The sequence below is a fragment of the Castor canadensis genome, chromosome 16 (genome assembly GCF_047511655.1).
Source record: "Castor canadensis chromosome 16, mCasCan1.hap1v2, whole genome shotgun sequence".
NCBI lineage: Eukaryota > Metazoa > Chordata > Mammalia > Rodentia > Castoridae > Castor > Castor canadensis.
Window position 1 is genome coordinate 77,546,699 of NC_133401.1, and position 23,186 is coordinate 77,569,884.

Here is a 23,186-nt window from a genome sequence, read left to right on the forward strand (position 1 = left end):
AGGAAGTTCTCAGTTTGGTGATAAGATGTCTGATCTTTTCCCAAAACTCATCTGTCCATCTTAACTGAGGATTATAAGTCTTCCATTGTAAAACATTCTTTTTAAACAAAACATTCTTTATTATCATGTTGGTTATATTCATCTTACAGTCAATGATAACAGCATTTTCCAATTGTAGCAATAGCACCTTTCATTTAAATAAACTTATGTTAAAAGATAGGTAAATTGAAAGAAACAGATAAAGAAATGGAGCAGGTAGTACTTGGGCTTGACAAAAATAGTGTAGATGGTATGCACATTTTGGGTGTCTTCAACTGAAACGATTCAAGCAGGAATTATTTACCCAAGTTCTGTAAGATAAATTCCTATAGCTTAGACTGAAGGTCTTCTTACTCTTAAATATCCATGATTTCCAGAAGTCAGTAGTGTGGGTGATCAATGGACATGACATGGAGGGTGACACTGAACATTCTCAGACAGCAGGGTCATCCTTATTGAGTTGGAGTGTCAAAATCTAATTCAGCAATTCACTGAATACACAGAGCCTCCATGTACGTGAAAATGTACTGTAGGAAACAAAAAGAGGAATTAGACAGTGCTGCTCTCTTCAAGGGGTATAACTATAGGAGAAGGAAGACAGTCAACATAATTGCTATCAGCAATGGGATGTTAAAGCCATAAGAAAAGCATACGGTACAAAGAGCATCGTCCATGGAGATTGCAAGAAAAAGAAATTAATTAGAGCTGGTTGGGAGTATATGGGAAAACCTTTACTGAAAATATGCCATTCAAAATGGACCCTGAAAAAGAGTAAATTAACTGCAGTTATCTGTGAGTGAAGAGAAAGTGGAGATAAGTTTCTGCAAGTGTAGTGTGTCTGTCTAAAGTAAAGAGATAAACAGCTGCTAAGTCAGTCAAAAAGTAGAGATCACTGATATCAGAATGAGGACTTCAAGTTGTATAGATAGATGTGGTGTAGCCTGGAACCCAGTCCTCCTTCCATCATCTATCAGCCATGCTTTAGTAGCTACATCATTTTGACCAGGAATCAGTAGACTTTTTATGATAGTAAGTACTTCAGACTTTGCAGGATAGTCAAATCTGCAGTAATAGCATGAAAGTAACTGCAGACAAACCAAAGCAAAAAAAGTGAGTCACAATTTAAGAAGCAATAGAGAAAAAAAAAACTGTTATGAAAACACAGTAAAAATTTTACCAGGGAGAAAAATAATCAGCAAACAAGCAAAATATTTCTTATGTTATACAAAAGGAGTAGAGATAGGAGGCAGGTCTTCCTTGTCACTCTCTTATGCAGAGGAGTATGTGAGCTGTTGGAAGCCATGTGCAGAGTCACAGACCATTTCAAGCTGAATGTCAGCTTTCACTGACTGGAGGAAGAAAACCTAGATTACGAGTTCTTTTAAAATAGACTGGGAAGCAGGAAATGTAGTTCAGTGGTACGAATATGTGAGTCCCTGCGTTCAATCCCCAGCACTGACAAAAAAAAATAAAATAAAATTAGACTCGAAAAGCATTTAAGGAATCTGAATGATAAAACAGATGCTTCTCTAATTATTTGATTTATTTTCTGTAAAGAGCTAGGGTACATAGTATATGAAAAGTTGGCTGACACCTTCCGTTGTTCCATATGGAGAGGGGAATGTAAATGGGACAGCAGAAAAGAAAACTATTAAGATGCTATTTCAACCAAAACTGAAGTCCTACTAGTTGCTGTAAGAATAATGCAAAAAATTCTAAACTGTAACTGCTTTGAAAATCAGGTATTGTGCTGAGGCATGGTTTAATGGTAGAATGCTTGCCTAGCATGTGCTAGCTCCAGGTTCAATACCCAGTACCACAAAAGGATAAAAACCTCACAAATCAGATGCTAGTCAAGCAAGTTTTGAAGATAGCAAATCAAACTCATGGATTGTGAACAATTCTTAAACAATCACTGATATATTAAGGTAATTAAGATATTTTTATAGCTCAAACAAGAAACTTCAAATAGAAATCCAGTTTGCCGCATGTCTCTCTGGTCTATACCTGCAAACAGCTTAGTTTTTGCATTTCCCTGATATTTAGGGCCTGCATAAGACATTGTTAGTACAGTCTCCCTGAATGCTCATTAACCAATTACGTGTGGACAAATAGGACCCCTCGCTTCCAACTGCATGGATTTTGCTTGCAATCTCAACCTTGCTTAGTGTGCACTCTTTCTCTATCTTATTTCCCCACTTTCTTTCATGGCCTGCTTCAGGGAATTGAATGTATCACCAATGGGAAGTTTGAGATGGAAGCTAGGGGAAATGTCTGTTTCTGGAAAATAAGACATTGTTACTGAACTCTGCAGATGAGAGCACTGTCATATCTTGTTATTCCCCTCCCCCAACATACAGGGATTTGATCTCAGGGCCTCTTGCTTGCTAGGCAGGCACTCTTCAACTTGAGCCACATTTCTATCCCTTTTTTGCTTTAGTTATTTTTCAGATAGGTTCTTGCATTTTTGCCTGGTCTAGTACTAAGATCTTCCTACCTTTGCCTTCCATGTTGCTGGGATCACACCCAGAATGTTTGTGGAGATGGGAGGCGGTTGGTGCAGGGGGCGGGGGGGGGGTGGTCTCACTAACTTTTTTTAGTTTTGCAGGGACTGGCCACAAATTGTGATCTTCTGGATCTCTGGGTGTGAAACACCACATCCAGCTGTTTTTATTGTTCATAAATAAAAATTGTGTGTGTGTGTTTTAGCAGGGACTGTGGGCAGACAAGCTATGTCCTCTTCCTGACTCTTAGTTTTCTCAAATATAAAATGAGTGTGTCAAATTAGGTGATCTCTAAAGTTCCTTTCAGATCAAAATTTCTATAATAGAAACCAAGAATTGGCAAAGTATAGACTGGCCTAATCCAACCTCACTTCCTGTTTTACAAATAAAGTTTTATGAAATGTGGCTGCGCATTAGTTTAGGTATTATCTATGCCTGCATTCATACTCCCACTGCAGAATGGAATAACATGGTACGCTGCAACCCTATGAAATATGTATGACAATCATCCTCAAGATTTTTAAAAAAAAACAAATGAGGAAATTGAGGCAAAGCAGGATAAATAAGTTGCCCAAGTTACAGGGTGGTAATGGTGGAGGTGAGACGCTTGTTCAGTCAATCTGCTTCCAGAGTGGTGTTTTTAACTACAGTGCTAGACTCTCTTGATAAGGGAAGGCCACCATGGAGGTGGATGTTAAAACCTTCTGACTCTTAGTAAATACACTGTGTTCACTTGATTTTAGTATTAGAGTTAGCATCAACAGAAATGATGTGGAAAGATGAATGAGTGAGAGAAAGGGTGAGTCTGCGAGTTCAACAAAGTTAGAAAATAACACTCAGAAAAAAATATAGCCTGCCTATTTTTTTCTCCATCACATGCAGTCCTAAGGTGGTTTTGTGTTCTTTTCATTTTTGCTGATGGTGCAAATCACAGACACATTCACAGTGAAGATGCTTGACTTGGTCGTCAGGACCTGCATCCTCTGTTTAGCAGAACTAATCACTTTATGTCACTTCTCCCCCTCACCCCCTCCCATTACCTTTGAGATTGCAGTTCTGCTTAGACAACGTGATGAATGACAATGTGCTAAGGTAGAATGTTGCTTTTGACAATCCACAGCATTGCAGTGCATCAGCACACTGTTCTGCTTCTTAGATCCCACTGACACAAATCACTTCAAAATATATTTGCGCATCCTTTTTTACAGAGGTGAGGACTTACTTGCATGGAACAAGTTTATATACTCACAAAAGTTAAAGAAGAAAACATCCTAAAGGGAGAAGACAGAGAGTCTGTTTTAAATTTATCTTCCATAAATGATAGCTACAGTTCTGATTGTGGAGGAGTAGAGGCAGCTAATATAAATTCCTTTTTTCTCTCTTATTTTTCTTTGTTTTGGGGTAAATATTTTGTTGCAATATATTAGCAGTCACACACTATAGGAACTCAGCTCAAGCAACTTGGTTTTGGCCATTATAGCTGTAATTTAACTCATTTCCTAATGTTTCCTAAGGCTTGTAAAATGGCTGATACATTTCTTACTTTGCTCAGGTTAAGACTTCCTAACATTGCCATTTTTAGCAGTGTTTGGGTCTGTAATAAGATTAAACCAATTTCTGTCTTTCAATCTCTCTCTCACTTTCCCCCCACCTTTCTTTCTCTCTCTCTCTCCCCCCTCTCTTTTTCACATTTTTTTCCTCTGTTTTATATTGCCATTACTGCCTGGTTGCCTGTGTTTTTAATTGTGCTGTGCACTGTATTAAATAGTTAATACACTTTATTTCACTTAATCTTCGCATTAATCTTTGAGTTTGGGACTGTCTCCTACAATGTTCAGGTGAGAAAACTGAGGTTATAAAAAGCTTAAGGGCTTTACATAACAAAACAATAATATTACATTATTATATTAATATAATAATGATGCATTCAAGTTTCCAGCTCAGGTTGGCTGGACTTCAGTTGGTGACATTGAACACTGGTACACCATAAATCCTCAAGAAATAACTGGGTGACAAGTGAAGACCAGCCAGTAGTCATGATTCTACTTCAGTGATGGTGAAAAACAGACTGTTGATAGGCAGGTATTCTGGAAGTTAGGGAAATAATTGTCTAATCTGGACAGAAGCTTGACAGAAATTGGGGATTTTGGAATAGATGTCTGATGTTCAAAACACAAACCAGGGGGTAGAAGGATCATTTATCTTCAGCATCTTTACTTAACAAGTAGATGGAAGGGAACCTGATTCTGAAGTAGAAATGTTCTGCATTTGTGGAAGGACTTTGGCACTTGCTGAATAACTACTCTGTTGAACCTTGTGCATACTGAATATTCAACATTGCATAAACACACCAGAAACATAGACCAGAGAGGCCAATCTTCTTGCCTATAAATGCATGGTAGCAAGGCAGAATAAGGACAGGGGCAGCATTGGGAAGCTTACTAGTGAAAAAAAATATATGTACAGTATAGGGTAATGAGACTATAAACTTATAAAAAATAGTTCTGATAACTTAGGAATTTGAAAGTTTGTGTAAAGGGAGCAGGGAAACAGTTATGATTTTGGAAAATCTTGCATTTATTACTTAAATAACATTACTCACATTGAACAAAGTGTATATTATTCTTCACTTACATTTTAATGCTGCATATATTGTTAACTCTAGATAAATTAACCATTGAGTGCCTGAGACTGGAAAAACATAAGAAAAACAAGGAAGGAGTAAACCTTTTATATCTTTCAGTGAATACATGAAAGAAAATAGAAATAATGTCTCCCTGATACTTTATTTTTAGAAGGGTTCCTCACAAAGAATATTATACATTTATAACATAAGGACTTGATTTGTGAAAATTTTCTCACCAAGATCTTTGAGATCTTTGATCAATTAGAAAACTATTCCTGAAATGAAGAAACAAACCCTACACATCTTTAGGATTTGTTGTGAACTTCCTTTGAGAGTCTTTTGCATCTTGGAAGAAAAATCAGTAACCATGGCACCCAATTTCCTTTGCCTAAATCTACAGCACTATTCAGATAACTTTCTACAAGCGATGTCTTTATGTTTTGAGCCAGGGTCATTTTTCCTTGTCTTGTTTCTTTCTTCTACTGTGGTACTTTTACTTGGCTGTGTTTCTCAACAACTTCAGGGGGTGCCACAGGCCCATCTAAATCACATAATTTTGCTCCCTGGTCTTCCATGTACTCTATGGCCAGCAGTAACTTCTGGAACCATCTCTGATTAGCTCTTTCTCTCCCTCATTCCACTTCATCTACACTGGCCATCAAAATACATCTATACTACACATCAAATGCCTCTGAACTTTTTTTTTGTCTAGAAACTCTTCCCCTAGTTCTTCCCATATGTAGCTGTGAATTCACATTTCATTTTACATATCACCTGCCCAGAACGGCCAACCATAGGAAGCTTCTCATGGTTGCATTACAGCCTTTCAATGTCTGCTCATCTGAACTTATTGTACTTATTTACTACCTGTCTTCTCCATTACAATGTAAATTTTAAGAAATCACATCTATACTCTCAGTATCCAAAACATCGGAAACATAGTAAGTCTAAAATAAAATTGAGATGCAGTGAGCAGCCAGATTTCCAATTTCTCCTTGAATCCTTCTTTTTTATTGACTCAATATTATTTTTTCTTTCTTTAATCAGCTGTAAGAGTTGCACATTTCTGAGAGTTATTTTGTGAGACACTTTACATATATATTTGAATCGTAACGATCACTCAGCCAGGTACTTACTCCTCATATACTCATGGAAACTGACAAAGCTAATAAATGCAGAACCTGAATTCAAACAAAGGTCAGGTGACCTCAAAGCTTATCACTTTGTTATTAAGTCATGTGACTTCTTACTGTCTGAATATTACTGAGGCCCTTGATTGTGCTCAGTAGCTCCTACTTTATCAAGTCATCTTGTTTGTTTTTCTACCCCTTACATCATGTGGTTAGAAGTTTTTCTACTGCTTTGTTAGTTTTTTTTCTTTCATTCCCAAAACAGGACATAGTGTAGACATATTTTTGTTGCTTGTTGAGGTGCTTTGATTAAATCGGTAGGCAGATGGTACAAATAAAGAAAATCCCTTAGAATATTCTTGAGAGTACATACTGGTTCCACATTAAATGGAGTCTACTCTTTCAATACATTTCGAGTAAGAGCCATCACTGTCTGTCCCTTAGACAGGAGTACGAAAAGAGAAGAGTTCAGGTACATACTAAAATTAACAAAGCTGTACAGAATTTACTCAGGGAAATTCCAGAAAGTTGCTTGAAGTCAAATGTTTTCCCGATAGATTAACAGGTCATGTTACAAAAATCTCATCTCAAAATAAGCTCTTATTCTGAGGCTACTTTCTGTTGAAGGGGAATTTTACACTGATTGTCAGTGACTTCCTGCAGGTAAATGACTTTCTTAACAATAGAAACATTACAGGATGGGTTGGCTGTTTATTTTTAAGCATCCATTGAGATCACTGAAGTCAAGAAAAACAACAACTATATATAAGTTATATTACTTAGTAAGACTGGGAATTAATTGAATGGAGAAAAATGAACACGTGACATCTTCACTAAAGAGACCAGGTGATGTTTGGTAGGCAAACCAAATAAGGCAGAGCTATTTAGAATTGTTGAAAATGGAGTGTGATATGTGGTTTTAGTGATAGGCTTGATTTAATCAGATACTTCCGTATTCTTTTACAGAGTCTTCATGAAAACACCCATTTCATTTAAAAAGCAGCCATTAAATGCCTGCTCTATGTAAGCCACCTCCCTATATGCTGATGATATTTAGAAATGACCAATCATGTGGGGACCAATTAAAGCATTTACAAAGCAAATCTCAGAACCCACTATATTCAAAATATTATGAAAGTACTTTGTATTCAGGAGCAGTGGGTCATGGCAGGGAAGATGAATAAATCTATAAATTATTCTATGTATTCATGATTTAGATGGAGGGTCAGGTACTAAGTCTCACTTAGATTGAATCCTAGCTAAAATGCTTTATAACTTTATCCAGAGTTATATGAACAAGTGCATTTTTTTTTTCTTTTTTGATTTTGTTATCTGGGGATATTGGCAAAAATCTTAACTGACACAGTTTATCTGCAGGGGTGGGAGGAGTTGGATGGTCTTGATAGTACACTTGAAGCACATATCTCACTCTTTGGCACATGATACAGACTTAATAAATAGTAAGCATTATACTTTGTTGCACATGAAGAAATAGAAGAATAGTTTCCTTTTTATTGTAATGGTCAGTTGGGGGTCTTTACTTGGTTTATGTCATGCCTGGGTGCCTGTGTAATAGTTGGAAAACTACCAGAAATAATCACTTGGTTGGCTACCATTGTCAGAGTATGGAATGATGATGCAAGCCACTGCCTAGAGACAGTTTGAGAAGGGTGACCATGTCCTGCCCACTCTGCATCTGACATATCTCAGGTAAGAATTAAAGTAAGTGGCAAAATTGCCAAAGGGTAGATAAAAGAAGGTGTGCACTGTGGTGTTAAAGAATCTGCAAGATTCATAATCATACATTCCCAGGGCTTCATTTGCCCTAAATTTTCTGTTTGTTGAAAGTCTCTAACTGGCTGTAGACATTCAACCTATAATTCCTGGACCCCTGGTTCCCACTGTCTCTTTGCAGAACACAGTAACATCAAGAGCTAAAATTCAGTCTTTCAAGTCATTACCAGAAATATCTTCACATCATAAAATGTGAGTGGATTAGGCTGCCTATTGGCCTGAAAAAGTTTATGCACTTCCAAAAATGTCTGATGCATTTGAAGGAGTATCTTGCACTGAAAATTTGTGCTCCTGCTAGATAAGCCTTCTTAAGCCATCCCTTTGGTTACGTCATTCCCAGTGCAAAACCTTCCCATGGCTCTCTGTAATGACAGGAAAACTTCTAATCACTTGAAATGGATTTCAAATCTCTTCAGTGTCAGGACCAGCTCACCACTTATAGACACAACAACATTTTTCTCTTGCAAAATCTCTGTGCTTTGGACAAGTGATCTATTAACTATACTATGGATGATTTTTTTGTTGTCTGTCATCTATACTAGTGGTTCTCAAGACTTTCATATGCCTGGCAGTCACCTAGGAATCTTATGAAGATACATAATAGTGCTCACTGGTTAGAAGTGTGAATGAAATGAGTTTCTTCATTTGAACAGACTCCCAGGTGTTGCAGTTGGACTTGGTGCTAGAATCCCATTTGGGTGACAAGGTCATACATGAGCTAATAAGGTCTCAGGAGAGCTAGAATACCCCAATCTTCTCGCTAACTACTTCATTTCAATGTTTATATGACAGAGAGATCCTCTGGGATATTTATTTTCTTTCTCCTTTATGGCATTTCTCCTTTCCCTACCTATTCCACAAAAATAGCATTGCTTTTTTGTACCCCTTTGTCTCAGAAGAGATTTGCACTTCTGGGCAATTAGGTGCCTTGCAAACCCAACTTAGTCAACTTTTATTGTCCTATGGCCTAAGCCAATGATAAAAGTTGTACTGGATTTCCTGGGGAGGAAGAAATCATCTGGTTCTTTGAGAAGCAGCCAGCAGCAAGGAGAATTTCTGCCTGGAAATGGCATGGAGGTTTGAGAAGGTCACACCAGTAAGGTCACTGTGTCAACCCTGCTAGAGAAGCAAGTGTTCCAAGCTTGACACATAAACTAGAGAATCTTGGGCACCAAAAGAAAGAAATTGCTTCCTCCTCATTGCAGTAATACAAGCTTAGAACTTCAGTTTGATACTTTCAAAATTCCTAAAATAGTGCTGCTTATATCATTAACTTGAATATTATTCTGAGTCCTGTGCAGAAACCAGGTAGGAAGTAATAAACTTGATCATGAAGATGCTTGCTCATTTATTTTCTAACATTCATAGTTATTTTTTCATGTGTCCTAGTGATGTATCTCTCACATGTACTCTAAAGGCAGAGATTATGATTTGAACTTCAGGTAACGCAGTGACAAACCTAACATCTCATAAAGAGTAGATTTTAGCAACTGTTGTTGCAAAAGTATTGCTTTTGACAATTGAGGAGGAGAGTAGGAGAGAAAATTTTCCAATATAATTTTGGCAGTCTGAGATTAGAGGAAATATTTCATTACTTCCATGTTGCTTGGAGAACTACAATACCCAGTCTGCAGAAAGTGAGCTTAAAGCTCAATCATATTAAAAAGCAGCTTATGTTTTGTTGCTTACCAAGTAGGCTGAATGTTAAGGTACAAGCAACTATGGAAACCAGAGTGGGGACCCACAGACCATGAAAGAGAATCACTTTTTCTTCATCTGTTATGTAAATACTTCTGCCAAGCTTTTGATCTTGTGTTATCAGGGAGAAATCATTATTTTCTTTATCCAACTAAATAGCTCACATTTTATTCCAAATAATACTCCTGATGTGTATTAAAAAAATATGACAAACAAGCAATTTCTTAAATTCAGTTAGCTAGGAGTTAAATTCCATCCTAGCAACAGAAACTTTACAGCTGCTGTCAGAAATACAGTAATTACTCTGGTCAACATTCTCCAAAAAATCCCCAGCTGTCTTATCAAGCATGCTTTGTCAGAAAGACTCCTTTCCTGTGAGGGGCACGAGTAGTAGAATAACCATAATGGCACAAGTGAAAGAGTTGAAAAAAAAATCAGAAGCCATGTTGTATTTTTTTTTTACTTAAATTTAGTATTCTGATAATATCAACTGTATGTCTAAAAAGACAATCTTTTACTGAATTTTTAAAAGCCTGCAAAATAAGACTCTAGCTTTTTTTAAAAAAAGAAATATTTAAGGAATCAATACTAACAATGACTATCAATGTAAATCTCAACCAACTCAACATAAAGAAAGCTGAAGATGGCAGTAACCTATAACCTGCATGTGCTAATACTTTACCACTCCACGTGACATCCTCTGGACAGGAACTTAGCTCTAGACCTAGCCAAAGGTCATGATGCTTCATTTTACGAGTATAAATATTCATGGAAAATTTCATCATGGAGCTAGGATGATTTCAAGATGATTCTTTTATCATAAAATTACTTGTCATGCCATTTCCCTTTTTCTTCGATATGTGGGAAAAATTTCAGGCAAATGAACCAGAAGTAATGAACCAATAGACAGGTGTTGACAAAAGTATGTGAGGAGAGGAAAGTGAAGTGTTGGTGTTAACGGAACTGATTAAAGTAGAATTAGAATTGGAGAACCCTATGTCATGACACTTAGCAGTGGAATGTTACAGTAGAAAATGCATACTGATTATCATTCATCTCCTCTTAGGATAAACTCAAAGTTGTATCCTGACTTTGCCTGAACAGTTTTCAACATCAACTAATACTGTTCTCTAAGGTTGCATGCCATGCCTAGACACTCAGACTTTGATTTTTCAAACTTTTCAAGCCTGTTCCCAACCGGGGACTTTGCACTATTTCTTCTGCCTGCATTGCCAAGTACCTGGGACCTCAGATGGCTGGCTCCTCCTTGTCATTCCAATTGTACTTTAAATTCTTCATCCTTCAAGATCTCTCCCTGCATCATCATATACAGGCATGGCTCACTAGCTTTTCATTTATCTGTCTGATACCCAACATTACCTGCTCTTTTATGCATTTTATTATCATATCATTTCCTTCATAAGTATTCCTTCACAGTATTGAGGGTCTGGTGGATTTTTGTCACTCCAAAATCATTGGGAATTAGAATGAGGCCAGGTGCACAGTAGATACTCACTAAACTTGTTTTTGAAGGAGTGAACGAATTTAAGAAGAAGAATTCACCTTAGAGATTTTTAGTCAAGGAATTCTTAAATTGAAATCCATAGGTTAGGTTATGTAAATATCTTCATGTAAGTTTTTGTTTTGGTTTGGTTTTTCTGAAGTGAACTATGGTTTGAGAACTAGGGTAGATTCTCAAAGTAGTCTCTGATGCATTGTTTCACCCCTCAAATTGGGTTCTGCAGAATGTTTCAGAGATGAGATTTCATGAAAAAGTGATTATTTAAGAAGTATTTCTAAGGAAAAGCAGGTTGTTGATTAGGATTTGAGATTGGGAGGAAAGGAGACCAAACCAGAGTGAAATATCAGACCATATTCTGAAGGGGAATTCTAGAGCCTGAAGGAACCTCACTCAGAGCCTTGGGTTTCAAGGATTAGGGAAGCTAGACCATTTCTGCCTCTTTGTCCTCAGGTGTCAGCTTGGTGTTTCCCTGGAAGAGCAGAGCATCTGGAGGAGGGGAGCATTTGGTTCTCTCTTAGTTTGCAGGTAGTGCAGCCTTGAGGTCTCAGAAAGCCTAAGGGAAGTCCTCTAGTAAAGGGAAGCACATTCTAGCCATCGGAAACAAACAAATATATACTGGAACCTCATGCTCACAGAAATGGTGCAGGGATCCAGGGGATATGAGTGGAACAAACACAAAATCTGCTACAGTTCCTTTAGAAAGTTTAATAATTATCAATCAATCAATTTTAGACCCCTCACTTTAGAGAATGGGGAAATAGAATATTGAGTGACCATTTATATAATTAATTGTTAAAATTTATTTGAATGAGATTCAAGGTTTTTTCGTTACCAGCTTATCTGCCTATTAATTTTTAATTCAATAAATAAATGTATGAAATGTAAGATTTTCTCATAGGAGGTAGGGAGAATACATTGATCAGCAGATCAATAAATGGTGACACATGCTCAGAGATTCTCTAGTATAGTGGAAGTCAAAAGATACGTGTCAACAAAGAACTCTATAAATAATCACATAAGAAAGAGTAAAATTTTAGAGAGATTCAGAGAGGATAATAATCATTTGCAGTTCAGGAACCCAAAGGAGATTTCCTGAAAGTTGCAGTGTTTTACTTAATGTACCTTTCTTATTAAAATAAGGCATGTTCATGTGTTTAGAGATATTTAAGTGTCTCCTATGTTCTACACAATCAGTATTGGGAATATAACAACAAATGAATAAGGCAGAGTCCCTACTGTCATCTAATCTTAATTTTATTTGGTTAAAGAGCAATGATAATTAGGAAGAATGACAAGTAAACAAGATAATGCCAAATAGTGAAAAAGACTACAAAACAAGGATGAAAGCAGACACGTGAAGAAGTGGTTTTGGATGCAGTGATTAGGGAAAGCAACTCTAAATTTCAATATTTGGATTGATACCTGAAGAATGAAAAGAGTCAATACCAGAGAAGAAATTTTTTAGGAAAAGGAGAGCCCAGGTAAAATGGCAGGCCAGAACCAAGGCCTTGAGGCACGAACAGACTTTGAATAGGTCAAGAAAAACAGAAGAAAGGGAATTTGGACTTCTGTTGTCACTCATCATCTTCATGTGAGATTAATTTTGAGAGATAGACAGGTATTATTGGCTAGAGTAAAGTCCACATTTTGAATGCTAGGATTAAACAGTGCATATGTTTTAAAATATACTATGTGAACCATCTATAAAAAATTGGAATTTGAATTTTAACACACAATAGTACTAATGTTAGCACGAAAAGTAGTTATGTGTAACTCTAACAAGATATGCAAAATATCAATAAGAAAACTAAAAACCATGCATGAAAGAACCAAAGATCTTAGTAAACTGAGATGTATTTGCAGTTCATACATAGGACGACTTTCAATGTTGCTGAGACTCCAGTTCTTCCCAACTTGATGTATCCATTCAATGCTATCCCAAGTAAACATCTAGCAAGCTAGTGTGCAGATATCGACAAGCTGATTCTAAAATTTATATGCTAATACAAAGGACATGGAATGAACAATGCAGGGCTAAAGAAGCAAACAAAACCAGAGGATGAACATTACCCAACTTTAAGACTTACCATAAAGCTTCAGTAACCATAATATCTTACAGTTGGTGAAAGAATACACATAGCTCAATACAACAAAATACATTAGAAATGGAGGCTTAAAATGAGTTATATTTTTAAAGGCAATTCAATGGAGAAAAGTTAATCTTTTGAACAAATGGTGTCATAATTGGATGTTCAAGTAAAAAGTATTAATCTAAGCACAGATAGTACACTAGACATGATTAATTTAAAATGGACTCCAAACTTAAATGTAAAACATTAAACTCTAAAACTTCTACCAGAAAACCCAAGAGAAAAAAATGTGTGTGACCTTTAGTATGGAGATAACTTTTTAAAGACAACTCCAAAAGCATAATCCATGGAAGAAATAAAAGATGAGTTGGATTTTATTAAAATCAAAAGCTCTCATTTTATATAACACTGAAAGACCTTCCAGAACCCTCAGGTTTTAGCATTGTTCACAAATAAAAAGATGCAGAACTTTTAAAGTAAAACCTGATCTAGGGGAGGGGCAAGATGAGACTGAGTATAATGTTAGTGCCAGAAGTTAAAGAAGTGTTCAAAACAAAATGAAATAAAACACCTTATAAAACTATGGAGTGTGGAAAGGGCACCAAGCCAATGGAAAGAGTTCCTAAGGAGCAAAATTGGAATGAGGTGTGGGTAAAATAAATAATGTAGCATTGGATTATTACACAAAATGTAAATATCAATGAACTTATGCTTACATAAATAAGTGATTACATAAATAAATAAATGGGGAAAAGTTGATAAATCTACTCTGTAGATGAGTTCCAGAGAATGTTTGTAGATTTCCCATCTTCCAAGCATAAGGACAGGGTTTGACACTTAGTCCTTCTGTGTTGTCAGTTTATGGTGATTTCTTTCCATGCAGTTCAGAAGGGAAAAGTGGAAGGAAAGAAATTGACAGAGGATAAACTTGCCAAACACAACATCAGCCAAGTGATCCTGACTTACACCTATACTGATGCCATGCTGGCAGCAGGAATCCTTGCTATACCATGATGGCAATGAACCTTATAGCTTTTCTCCTGGAAGCCAACAACTGCAGTCTTATCACAAGAAGATAAAATACACATGCAAAAACACAATATCAGAATTATACTACAATATGCCTCTTCAGTACTCCTCAAAACAGTGTCATGAAAAACAAGGAGAGCTTGAGGTGTGCACATTAAGGAAATGTGATATGGTATCCAGGATAAGGTACTGAAAAATGACATTAGGTACAATGTAAAGAAGTGTTAATAATGTGTGACTGCCCAGTAAAAATGATGTGTCAACATTGGTTTATTAGTTATGACAGATATAGTATGCTAGTACTAATTACTAACATAATTACATACATATATGTAATTTAACATAATTACTAACGTAAGATATTTAATAATAGGTGAAACTGGAGGTGGGGCGTTTGGGAACTCTTTCTGCCAAATTCACAACTCTTCTGTAAACATGAAACTCTTTTAAAATAAAACATTTGCTAAAATAACACTGTAATAACTAAAAGTATAAAAACATACAAGGAATAAGCAAATGAAGGTCTGTGCATATGATAAAATTCCATATCACAGTAAAAACAATAAACTTATGTATGCAACAACACGGATGCCTTTCTGAACACCATGCTGAGCAAAGAAGCTGGAATCCAAAGAATGCACACTGCATGATTTCACTTACATAATATTCAAGCACAGGCAAAGCAAATTTGTATGAAAGAAATCAAAATAGTGGTTTCCTCTGAGGGCTGGGGATTGGAAGAGAGCACAGGAGAAATTTCTAGAGTGTAGGCAATGTTTTATGTCTCAATTTTGGTAATAGATGAAGTATATATATTTTAAAACTCATTGAATTATACTTTTACAATCTGTGACTCTCATGGTATGCACACATTTTACTTCAAAAAACTCCCACATTAAAGTTTTTTGGAAAATTACTTTGCTGTTGTGGGAAGAATAAACTTTAGAGAGCAAGCATACCATTCAGGAGACAATGCAGGAAGCTACTGCATAGATGTTTAAAGGAGAAATAATGATGCTTGAAATAAGTGATAGAATGGAGAAGTAATGGGGAAAATATATGTTCTGGTAGATATATTTTGGAACCAGAGGCAACAGGGACATGCTCTTTATTAGATGTGGAAATTAGAAATTCCTAAGGAGAAAATTGTGAACTTAATCAGCAGATTCATATAGGAGTTTTTGCTTTGCTGTTTTTCAATTGTGCGATCACACACAAATAGCTCAATCTTTCTGCATTGTTAACATTTCATCTTTCAAGGTCACTAATTAAATCTGTCCCACCTAGCTATCAGATAACAGAAAGCATCGAATGAGGTATTTTTGGTGGAAGTAGTTAATAACTTGTAATGTGTTGTACATATTAAAATTATTACCAAATACATCATGTAAGGAGTGTGTCAGTACTGGAAATTATATCATGGGTAATTTAATCATTAATTGCAAGCAGATAAAATATGCTAGATTAATAAACAGTTTTATGTCTCTGCAAAGGAAATCATAATCAAGAATCTCAAATATAGACCTTGAATTAGAAATCTGATAATACATGTCAGAAAACAAATTTTGTATGCATGCTAAGAGATCAGTTTGAGAAAAATTTGTCATATAGTGTTTAGTAGAGGAGTCTTCAAAATTCCACACACAGATCTTACTGAAACCTCAAACTCAGTGTAGTCTGCATCTGCTTGCAAGTAAGCACAGAGAGCCCTGGAATATCTTTGGAACAACTTACCAGGTCTCTGCCACTGTAACACTATGCTCAAAAGGCTCATGATAAGTCCAAGATGACAGCCAATCAGATGTGAGTCTACTAAGGTTTCCTAGGCAACTGACACACAGCTAGAGAAATAGATGGCACTCAGTTCAGAAAAAAAATACTGCAGCAATTTCACCTTACTGATATTTCCCTTTCCAAAACAGAATTACATGCTCACGTAACATGTATCAGCTTGAGAAGGCAAAAGAACAATGTTCTTCAACTATTTTCTTGTTTGTGACCACTGTCTGCGTATCTAAGATGTAATCAGTATATATTAGCTAAGATCTAAGTAGATGATATGGGTGTGTGTTTACATGCATAAATACATACATATGTACTTACATACATACTTATAAGCACACAAACACTTTTATAGCAAGAGCCAGTTTTGGAAAAACAGACCAAAAGGATCAGCATAGCAATAATCCCTACAGATAAATGTCCTTTTAGAATCTATGAATACTTTTTTCCTCTGAAATGGGTTTTCAGGAGTCGGTGTTTCAAGTAGTGAGGTGATCTGAAGAATATGCTTAACTTCTTAGGGGATCTTTGGACTCATATCCTTGTTCTACCCTCATTGTAGATGGGGAAGTATTTAGATTATCTTCATCCAAAACTCTGACTGGTGAATATTGACAAGTATATATTTTTCTTCTTCACTTTCAGATTGCAGAACATGCCAAAGACATAGGAGGTGTTCAACAAAACTGGTTGTATAAATAGGGGAATAGCACAGAAATGTCTGATTCTGTAATGTCTCTGTTCTGCCCTTAACAAAAGGCACAGTCATGATTATCTCAGTAGGTGATCAGCAGGTATCAACCTTAGAAGGCAAAGGAACAGTATCTTTTGATGAATTTCTCTTTTTTTTTAACTTGCCTCCATTGTCTGCCTATCTAGGAGATCATCCTCTGTACTAGCTAAGAGCTAAGTAGATCTTTCCTACTTTTATATGCCAGGATGTAGGTTTCACACTTTAAAAAAATGAACCTGATGAATCCATTTATTTAGCAACCATGTATTAAGTACTTACTATGTGTTACATGTGGAAATGCTGACTTAGATTTTGAACAAATAATAACATCTAACAATTCACTAGGTAAATATGACTGACTTTTATAGCCTGAAAGAACCATGCTAGATATAACCAGACTCAGGATTTGTTAAGTCCTAGAAGGTATCCTCATCTCCCACCTTGATGGATTAGAAAATGAGAGATAGAATGAAAACAAGCAGGACAAATGTATTACCTTTATTTCTAGTTAGGCCTGACCTCTTAATCCTACCTGTTGAATCTCACAGTCTGACATACCACATAAGATTCTCTAGAATGGGTGAAATCAGGATGAGTTATCTTCAGTCTAGTCTAGAGTTGGATTGCACTATCCAGATTGTAAAATTTTTTGACGAAGATCTTATCTGCTGTTTGCATCTTCGGTGCCTAGTACAGAATCTGCAGTTAACTTTGTTGACTGAAAGAATACAGGTGGACTGTTTTATGCCTTTCCCACAGGGTCTCATTTTAGTGGGCCATGGAGTGAGGCGAGCAGTGGGAATATGAGCTTCCACTCAGGGATTATATGAACTCTCTAAAGTCAGGAACCATTTATCATAATTCTCTCACTGAATGACATCAAGAATGGATCCCAAGAGTGAACAATGTTAGCTTAGGATCACAAGTATAGTTGGGAGAATTTCTAAGCTTCTCCCAACTTCCTTCTGTACAATAGTATGGTCAGAAGGAGTTAATGGAGTGGCTGTTGGTAAATGAAACTCAGTGTAGCCCTTTTAAAAGGAAATAGACTTGGTCCTTTAGAGGACAGAATCTGGACAAATAAAAGTAAATGTCTGCATAGCAGCAATAATAAAACAATGTAACTGGAAACTACTCATTCCTGTGGTTTTTAAATCATACATTTCCCAAATGTTTGTAGACCCCTTTGTTGAAATTTTTCTATATATGAAAATGTAGAGAGAAATATCTAAAATTATCTAAAATGAAATGCTATCAGAAGTCTCTGACCAGTAGAATTTCAGATCACAGAATTATTACAATAGAGTTGACTCCGTGACACTTTTAACAGCATGTTCACTAAAAGGTTGAAGATAAGTATTGTTATATACAACTTTTTACCTACAGACATCTGAGTTTTTATATAAATATCGTTCCTGGCATTATATATATATATATATATATATATATATATATATATATATATATACCATACCTATGTTGGAAACTTTTAGACTATTAACCTAATAAATTATTACATACTTTAGATACCTTAAAAATGGGATGATCAAAATTAGTCTATTCAATAAAAGAATTTACTGTGAATTTTTCAGTTTCAGTTGGGCTAGGTATTTTATAACAAGATGGATTATCTGTAATTTACAGTGTTGCATCCAAAGTTTTGGATTTTATAAAAAGATAAGGTCTTATGCATATATCTGTAGATATCCCAAGCTGAATAATTTAGAAAGGAAAACAAGGTTGCACATGAAAAGAAAGACCTGCCTGCTTTTCTTTCATGCATAGCTCACTAAAGCAAAATTCACTAACATAATTATAGCCTTTATTATTGTCTTTAAACTGTCAAAATATTCAATTCCAAATATCCTCTATTTTCTCCTGTTTGTGAATAGCCAAAGACAGAGAAAAAATAGAGACAGAAAGAAATACTGCCCAATATAGCTATTCTTGGATGATTCTCTCAGGTGGTTAATCACCAGGATTAATTAGCAAGCAGCTACTGTGAGAACTTGATCTTTTTTCCTTGATTCTTTATCATACATCACCAGGTATTTTCTAGAAATAGGACTGAGACATCCATAAATTAAGTACCACAGCTTGCCTCTGAGGAAGGGTTACTCAAAGGTATCCATTCCAACAGTAAGAGTCGTGCTCTGAGTGCTAAGTGAGACAGTGACTTGGGGAAACTACATTTGTTCCCACCCACACCTTCTCCCACTGACAAATGCTGCAGCTCTTGAGGCCAGAATTCTAGAATTCTATTCCAAAAAAACACAGTTACTGAAAGAGGTGGTGGGGGGAGAGACAAAAAGAAAAGGCTGTCAGAGATGTAACACTGCCTAAAGTTGAATATTTAATTACGCTCACACCCCCAAAATAGTAGCCAAGTGTTACTGTCTCAAAATCAGTGCACATGTCTAGCCAGCCAGATACTCGGATTGACATTAAATATCACCATTCTTTTATTTGTTTATTTTTTGAGATAGGCTCTCACTCTGTAGCCCAGGCTGGCCTGAAACTCATGATCCACCTGCTAGGACATGTGCCACTACAGTCGGCTATCATCATTCATTTATAAGTCTCTGCTGGAGCTATGAGAAGGGAATGAAAAGTGAAGACAGTCATTATCAATACACATGGCTCATATGTACTCTCCATGCCCCTTATGGTTGCATAAGTTCATTATTTTTACATAATATTTATTTTCTCTCTGTTGTGATACCTTAATATTGGGCATTTTAAAATATAGAGCTCAGATATTCATACTTACATGATTGAAGAAAGCCTGAAAAAAATGCCACCACAAATCACATGGAATAATAACTTCTCTCCTGTGGAAAACTTGCTTAGAAAATGGACAACTGCAGGACTAAGCAAGAGGTAGAACTCAACTATCTAAGAAGAAACACCAAGTGTATTGTGTTTGAGGAAGTATGCTACTCACTCTATGAGAACCTCCCCCGCCCCCATTTTTCCTGCTTCTGACTTACTTATCTGTATTTGTTATCTAGATAGACACTTAAATATTTTGGGAATCCGAGAGACATAACCTAAATCACAGTCTTCCTGAACAATGAAGAACAGACAGAGAGCTTCCAGAGAAGGAGCTGCAAATTCCTTTCAAGGGCCAATTGCAAGTTTTAGTCCTTTTTTGATGCGTCAGGAATGGTAGCTCCAGGGAATCCTTCAATAAAGTAGGTTTGCTGTGCAATGCATGTGTACTTCTTAGAAGTTCGTGGTGATTTGCAATATCCTCTAATGTGTTCAGGAAGTTGCAATATTTCTGTTTGAAATTATTTTTAAAGGAGAAAAGCGAGTATTTCAGCAGGAGAGAAATTATTAGCTCATCTCAGAGAAGAGGGTAGACATCAAGTTTCTGTTAGATTGTGTAGCCTCTGTTCCATTGCTGGTTGAGGGATTGCATGGGTAGATTATGAAGACCTCAGAGTTATTTCTGTGCATAAAACACATGCTAAATGAGATAATAATATAATGTAATAAAATATTAATATATGTGCCACACACTTGTGGTAAGTATTTCATATTTATATAATTTTATAATCTGCTTTTGATGCTGATTAGGGTGATCTTCACATTTCCAAGTCTCCTCCAAAGGATATGATAAGATTGTGCTTTCTATCCTCTTGATGTTGAGTTAGGCCATACAACTTTCTTCAGTCTCTGAAATACTAAGTAGTTAAAGCCAATTTGGGGCACAATTAACTATCTTCACCTTCCCTATATCCTGATGTTTAAAAAAAATTTCCATAGCAACTACTGTATCAGAAAAGCCCCAAAGAATGTCATAGAGCCAATAATTGATGCATGACAGACATGCAGAATGAGGGAGAGAGGGAACAAGCAAACCAAACTTTTCTGTATACTTCTCTAAAGTTTTGGCGTAGCCTGTTCCAGGTTATCCTAATTGACAGGTTGTCAAGTAGGTATCATCTGCATTTTACTGATGAGAAGTTGAAGGCTCAAGTAAACTTTCTAATTTGTTCAAGGTCAGAGTCAATAGAAGACTGAACTGTGATTTGAACCTACTTCCTTCTAACTTTAGAGCACAACTCTTCACTATGAAACCTATTTCACTGACTTTACTGCTTACGGTAAGTTTGCTTTTATGTGATCTTGGACTTAGTGGTTCTAGAAAATAATTGTTTTGAAGCTGTTTCTTTGGAATGCACTTTCAAAGTTAAACCAAGATAATAAAAATATCTTCTATGGTACATTACAAAGCACTTTCATAAATATTAATTCATTAAATATTCACAATAAGCCTGTGACTTAGAAGGGCAGGTATTATCCCATTGTTGAAGGTTAAGAAAAATCTAAGAACAGAAAAACTATTTGTTAGTTGACATGCTCAAGGTCAAATAACTAGGCAATGGCAAATTCTGAGACAAGAACCCCAGTCTCAAGAATTATTCTCCAAAGACAACAGCTTGGAGGAGGTTTGTGGAAGCAGTGAGTTCTGGCACAACAGAAAGAAGTCTGTTGTTAATCTAAGCTCTGAAAAGAATTCACAATTTTATTTTGCAACCAGAATCATTGATTTCATTTTCAAATCACTCCTCACTGCAATCAGTTCTAAAACGAGAACAGACTAATGTTGCCATAAAAATTGTAGAACAAGTCAGACTTTGGTCACAAAATAATGGAAGTTAGGAAAGTAACCTAAAAAAGTCCTAGACTCCATATTCATTGTAACTTCACACTAAGTCCATGATAGGATCCTCTTGGTACGAGTCAGGGAAATCCAGATACAAAGAAATTAATACCGATTTGCCATGGCTCCACTCAAAGCTATATAGCTAGGCAATGCCAACGTGAATGAAAATACTCTAAAACAAAGCTTACATTTGGTCTTTTTTTTTTCATTTATTCACGTGTGCATACATTGTTTGGGTCATTTCTCCACCCTGCGCCCTTCCCCCATCCTTCCCCTCTCCCCCCCTCAGTTCCAGGCAGGTCCTGTTCTGCCCTTATCACTAATTTTGTTGAAGAAAAGACATAAGCATAATAAGGAAGACAAAGCGGTTTTGCTAGTTGAGTTAAGGATAGCTATACAGAAATATTCCTATTATTGCTTTCATGTACCCATGTGTTACGACCCATGTTGATTCAACTCGTCTTTTAAGTATCATTTTCAAGTTTCTAAAAGAAAGGAACTATCAAAAGGAACAACATAAAATTGTAAAAAAAAAAAAAAACTTGCTGTAATTATGTGTGACAACAAATGGACCTGCAATTCAGCCATGTACAATTGCTGCCATGTGAACAAATGAAGATGTGTTTTCACTTCACAAAAGCAATTTGTTCCCCCATTAATATATTCAGCCACAGGGAGAAGAACACAATGTGGCTTGAAGGTAAATGGATGCAAGTGGAGGACATCATGTTAAGTGAAATAATCAGGTTCAGAAACAAAAAGGCCCCATATTTTCTATCATATGTGGGAGATAAACACAATTCAAATACAAGGAATATTAAGGAAAAATAGATTATGCTAAGAGGATGTCACTAATGGGAGAGAGAGGTTAAAAGAAGGAAGTTAAGAAGATGAACATGATTGTGTACTTCCTATATAAGAAAGAATATAAAATTTTTAATCCTGTTGAAATCATCATAAAAAAGGGACTATGGTGGAAAGGAGAAAAATAGAGGGGATGAGCCAATTTGGGTTATAATACATATTTACATGGAAATGTAGCAAGGAAACTCTCTGTATAACTATTTTAAACAAACAAAAATGCCTTTTTTTTCAAAAACAGAGAACAAGAAGGTAAAACAGGTCCTGTCTGGGGACTATACCAGTGGAAGCAGGGGAGGATATAAGGAAAGGGTGTGGGAGGGTGAATATGGTTGAAATATTATGTCCTCATGTATGAAAATGGAAAAATGAAAGCTGTTGAAACTATTCCAGGAATGGCAGGGGAAGAAGAGGATAAAGGAGAATGATAGAGGGGTGAATTCAACTATGACATATTGTAAGAACTTTTGTAAATGTCACAATGTACCCCTAGGACAATAATTATATGATAATAAAAATTTTAGAATGAAAAAAATAATTTTAAAGTTGATTTCAATGGAAATTTGTTTAAGAATATGCTTGGTGAAATGTCTTTTCATTACTTCATAATATTTTTATTTTACATAGCTAGAACAATTTTTTAAAAAAATTCAGTTATCAGAAGAGATACAATAAAAAATCTCTCTAAATGTCACATGAGTAC

At 36.0% G+C, this 23,186-nt stretch overlaps 1 protein-coding gene across 3 annotated transcripts in view; it reads left to right on the forward strand.

The window, feature by feature from the left end:
- Positions 1-23,186, forward strand: part of Gabra6 (gamma-aminobutyric acid type A receptor subunit alpha6) — a 150,392-nt gene that overhangs the window by 9,615 nt on the left and 117,591 nt on the right. For all 3 annotated transcript variants that reach the window (XM_074057708.1, XM_074057707.1, XM_074057710.1), the window contains one exon: positions 20,955-21,059. In XM_074057708.1, the coding sequence (XP_073913809.1) occupies positions 21,027-21,059 (33 nt within the window). In that variant the 5' untranslated portion in view covers positions 20,955-21,026. Of the gene's footprint in view, positions 1-20,954; positions 21,060-23,186 lie in introns of those variants that run through there.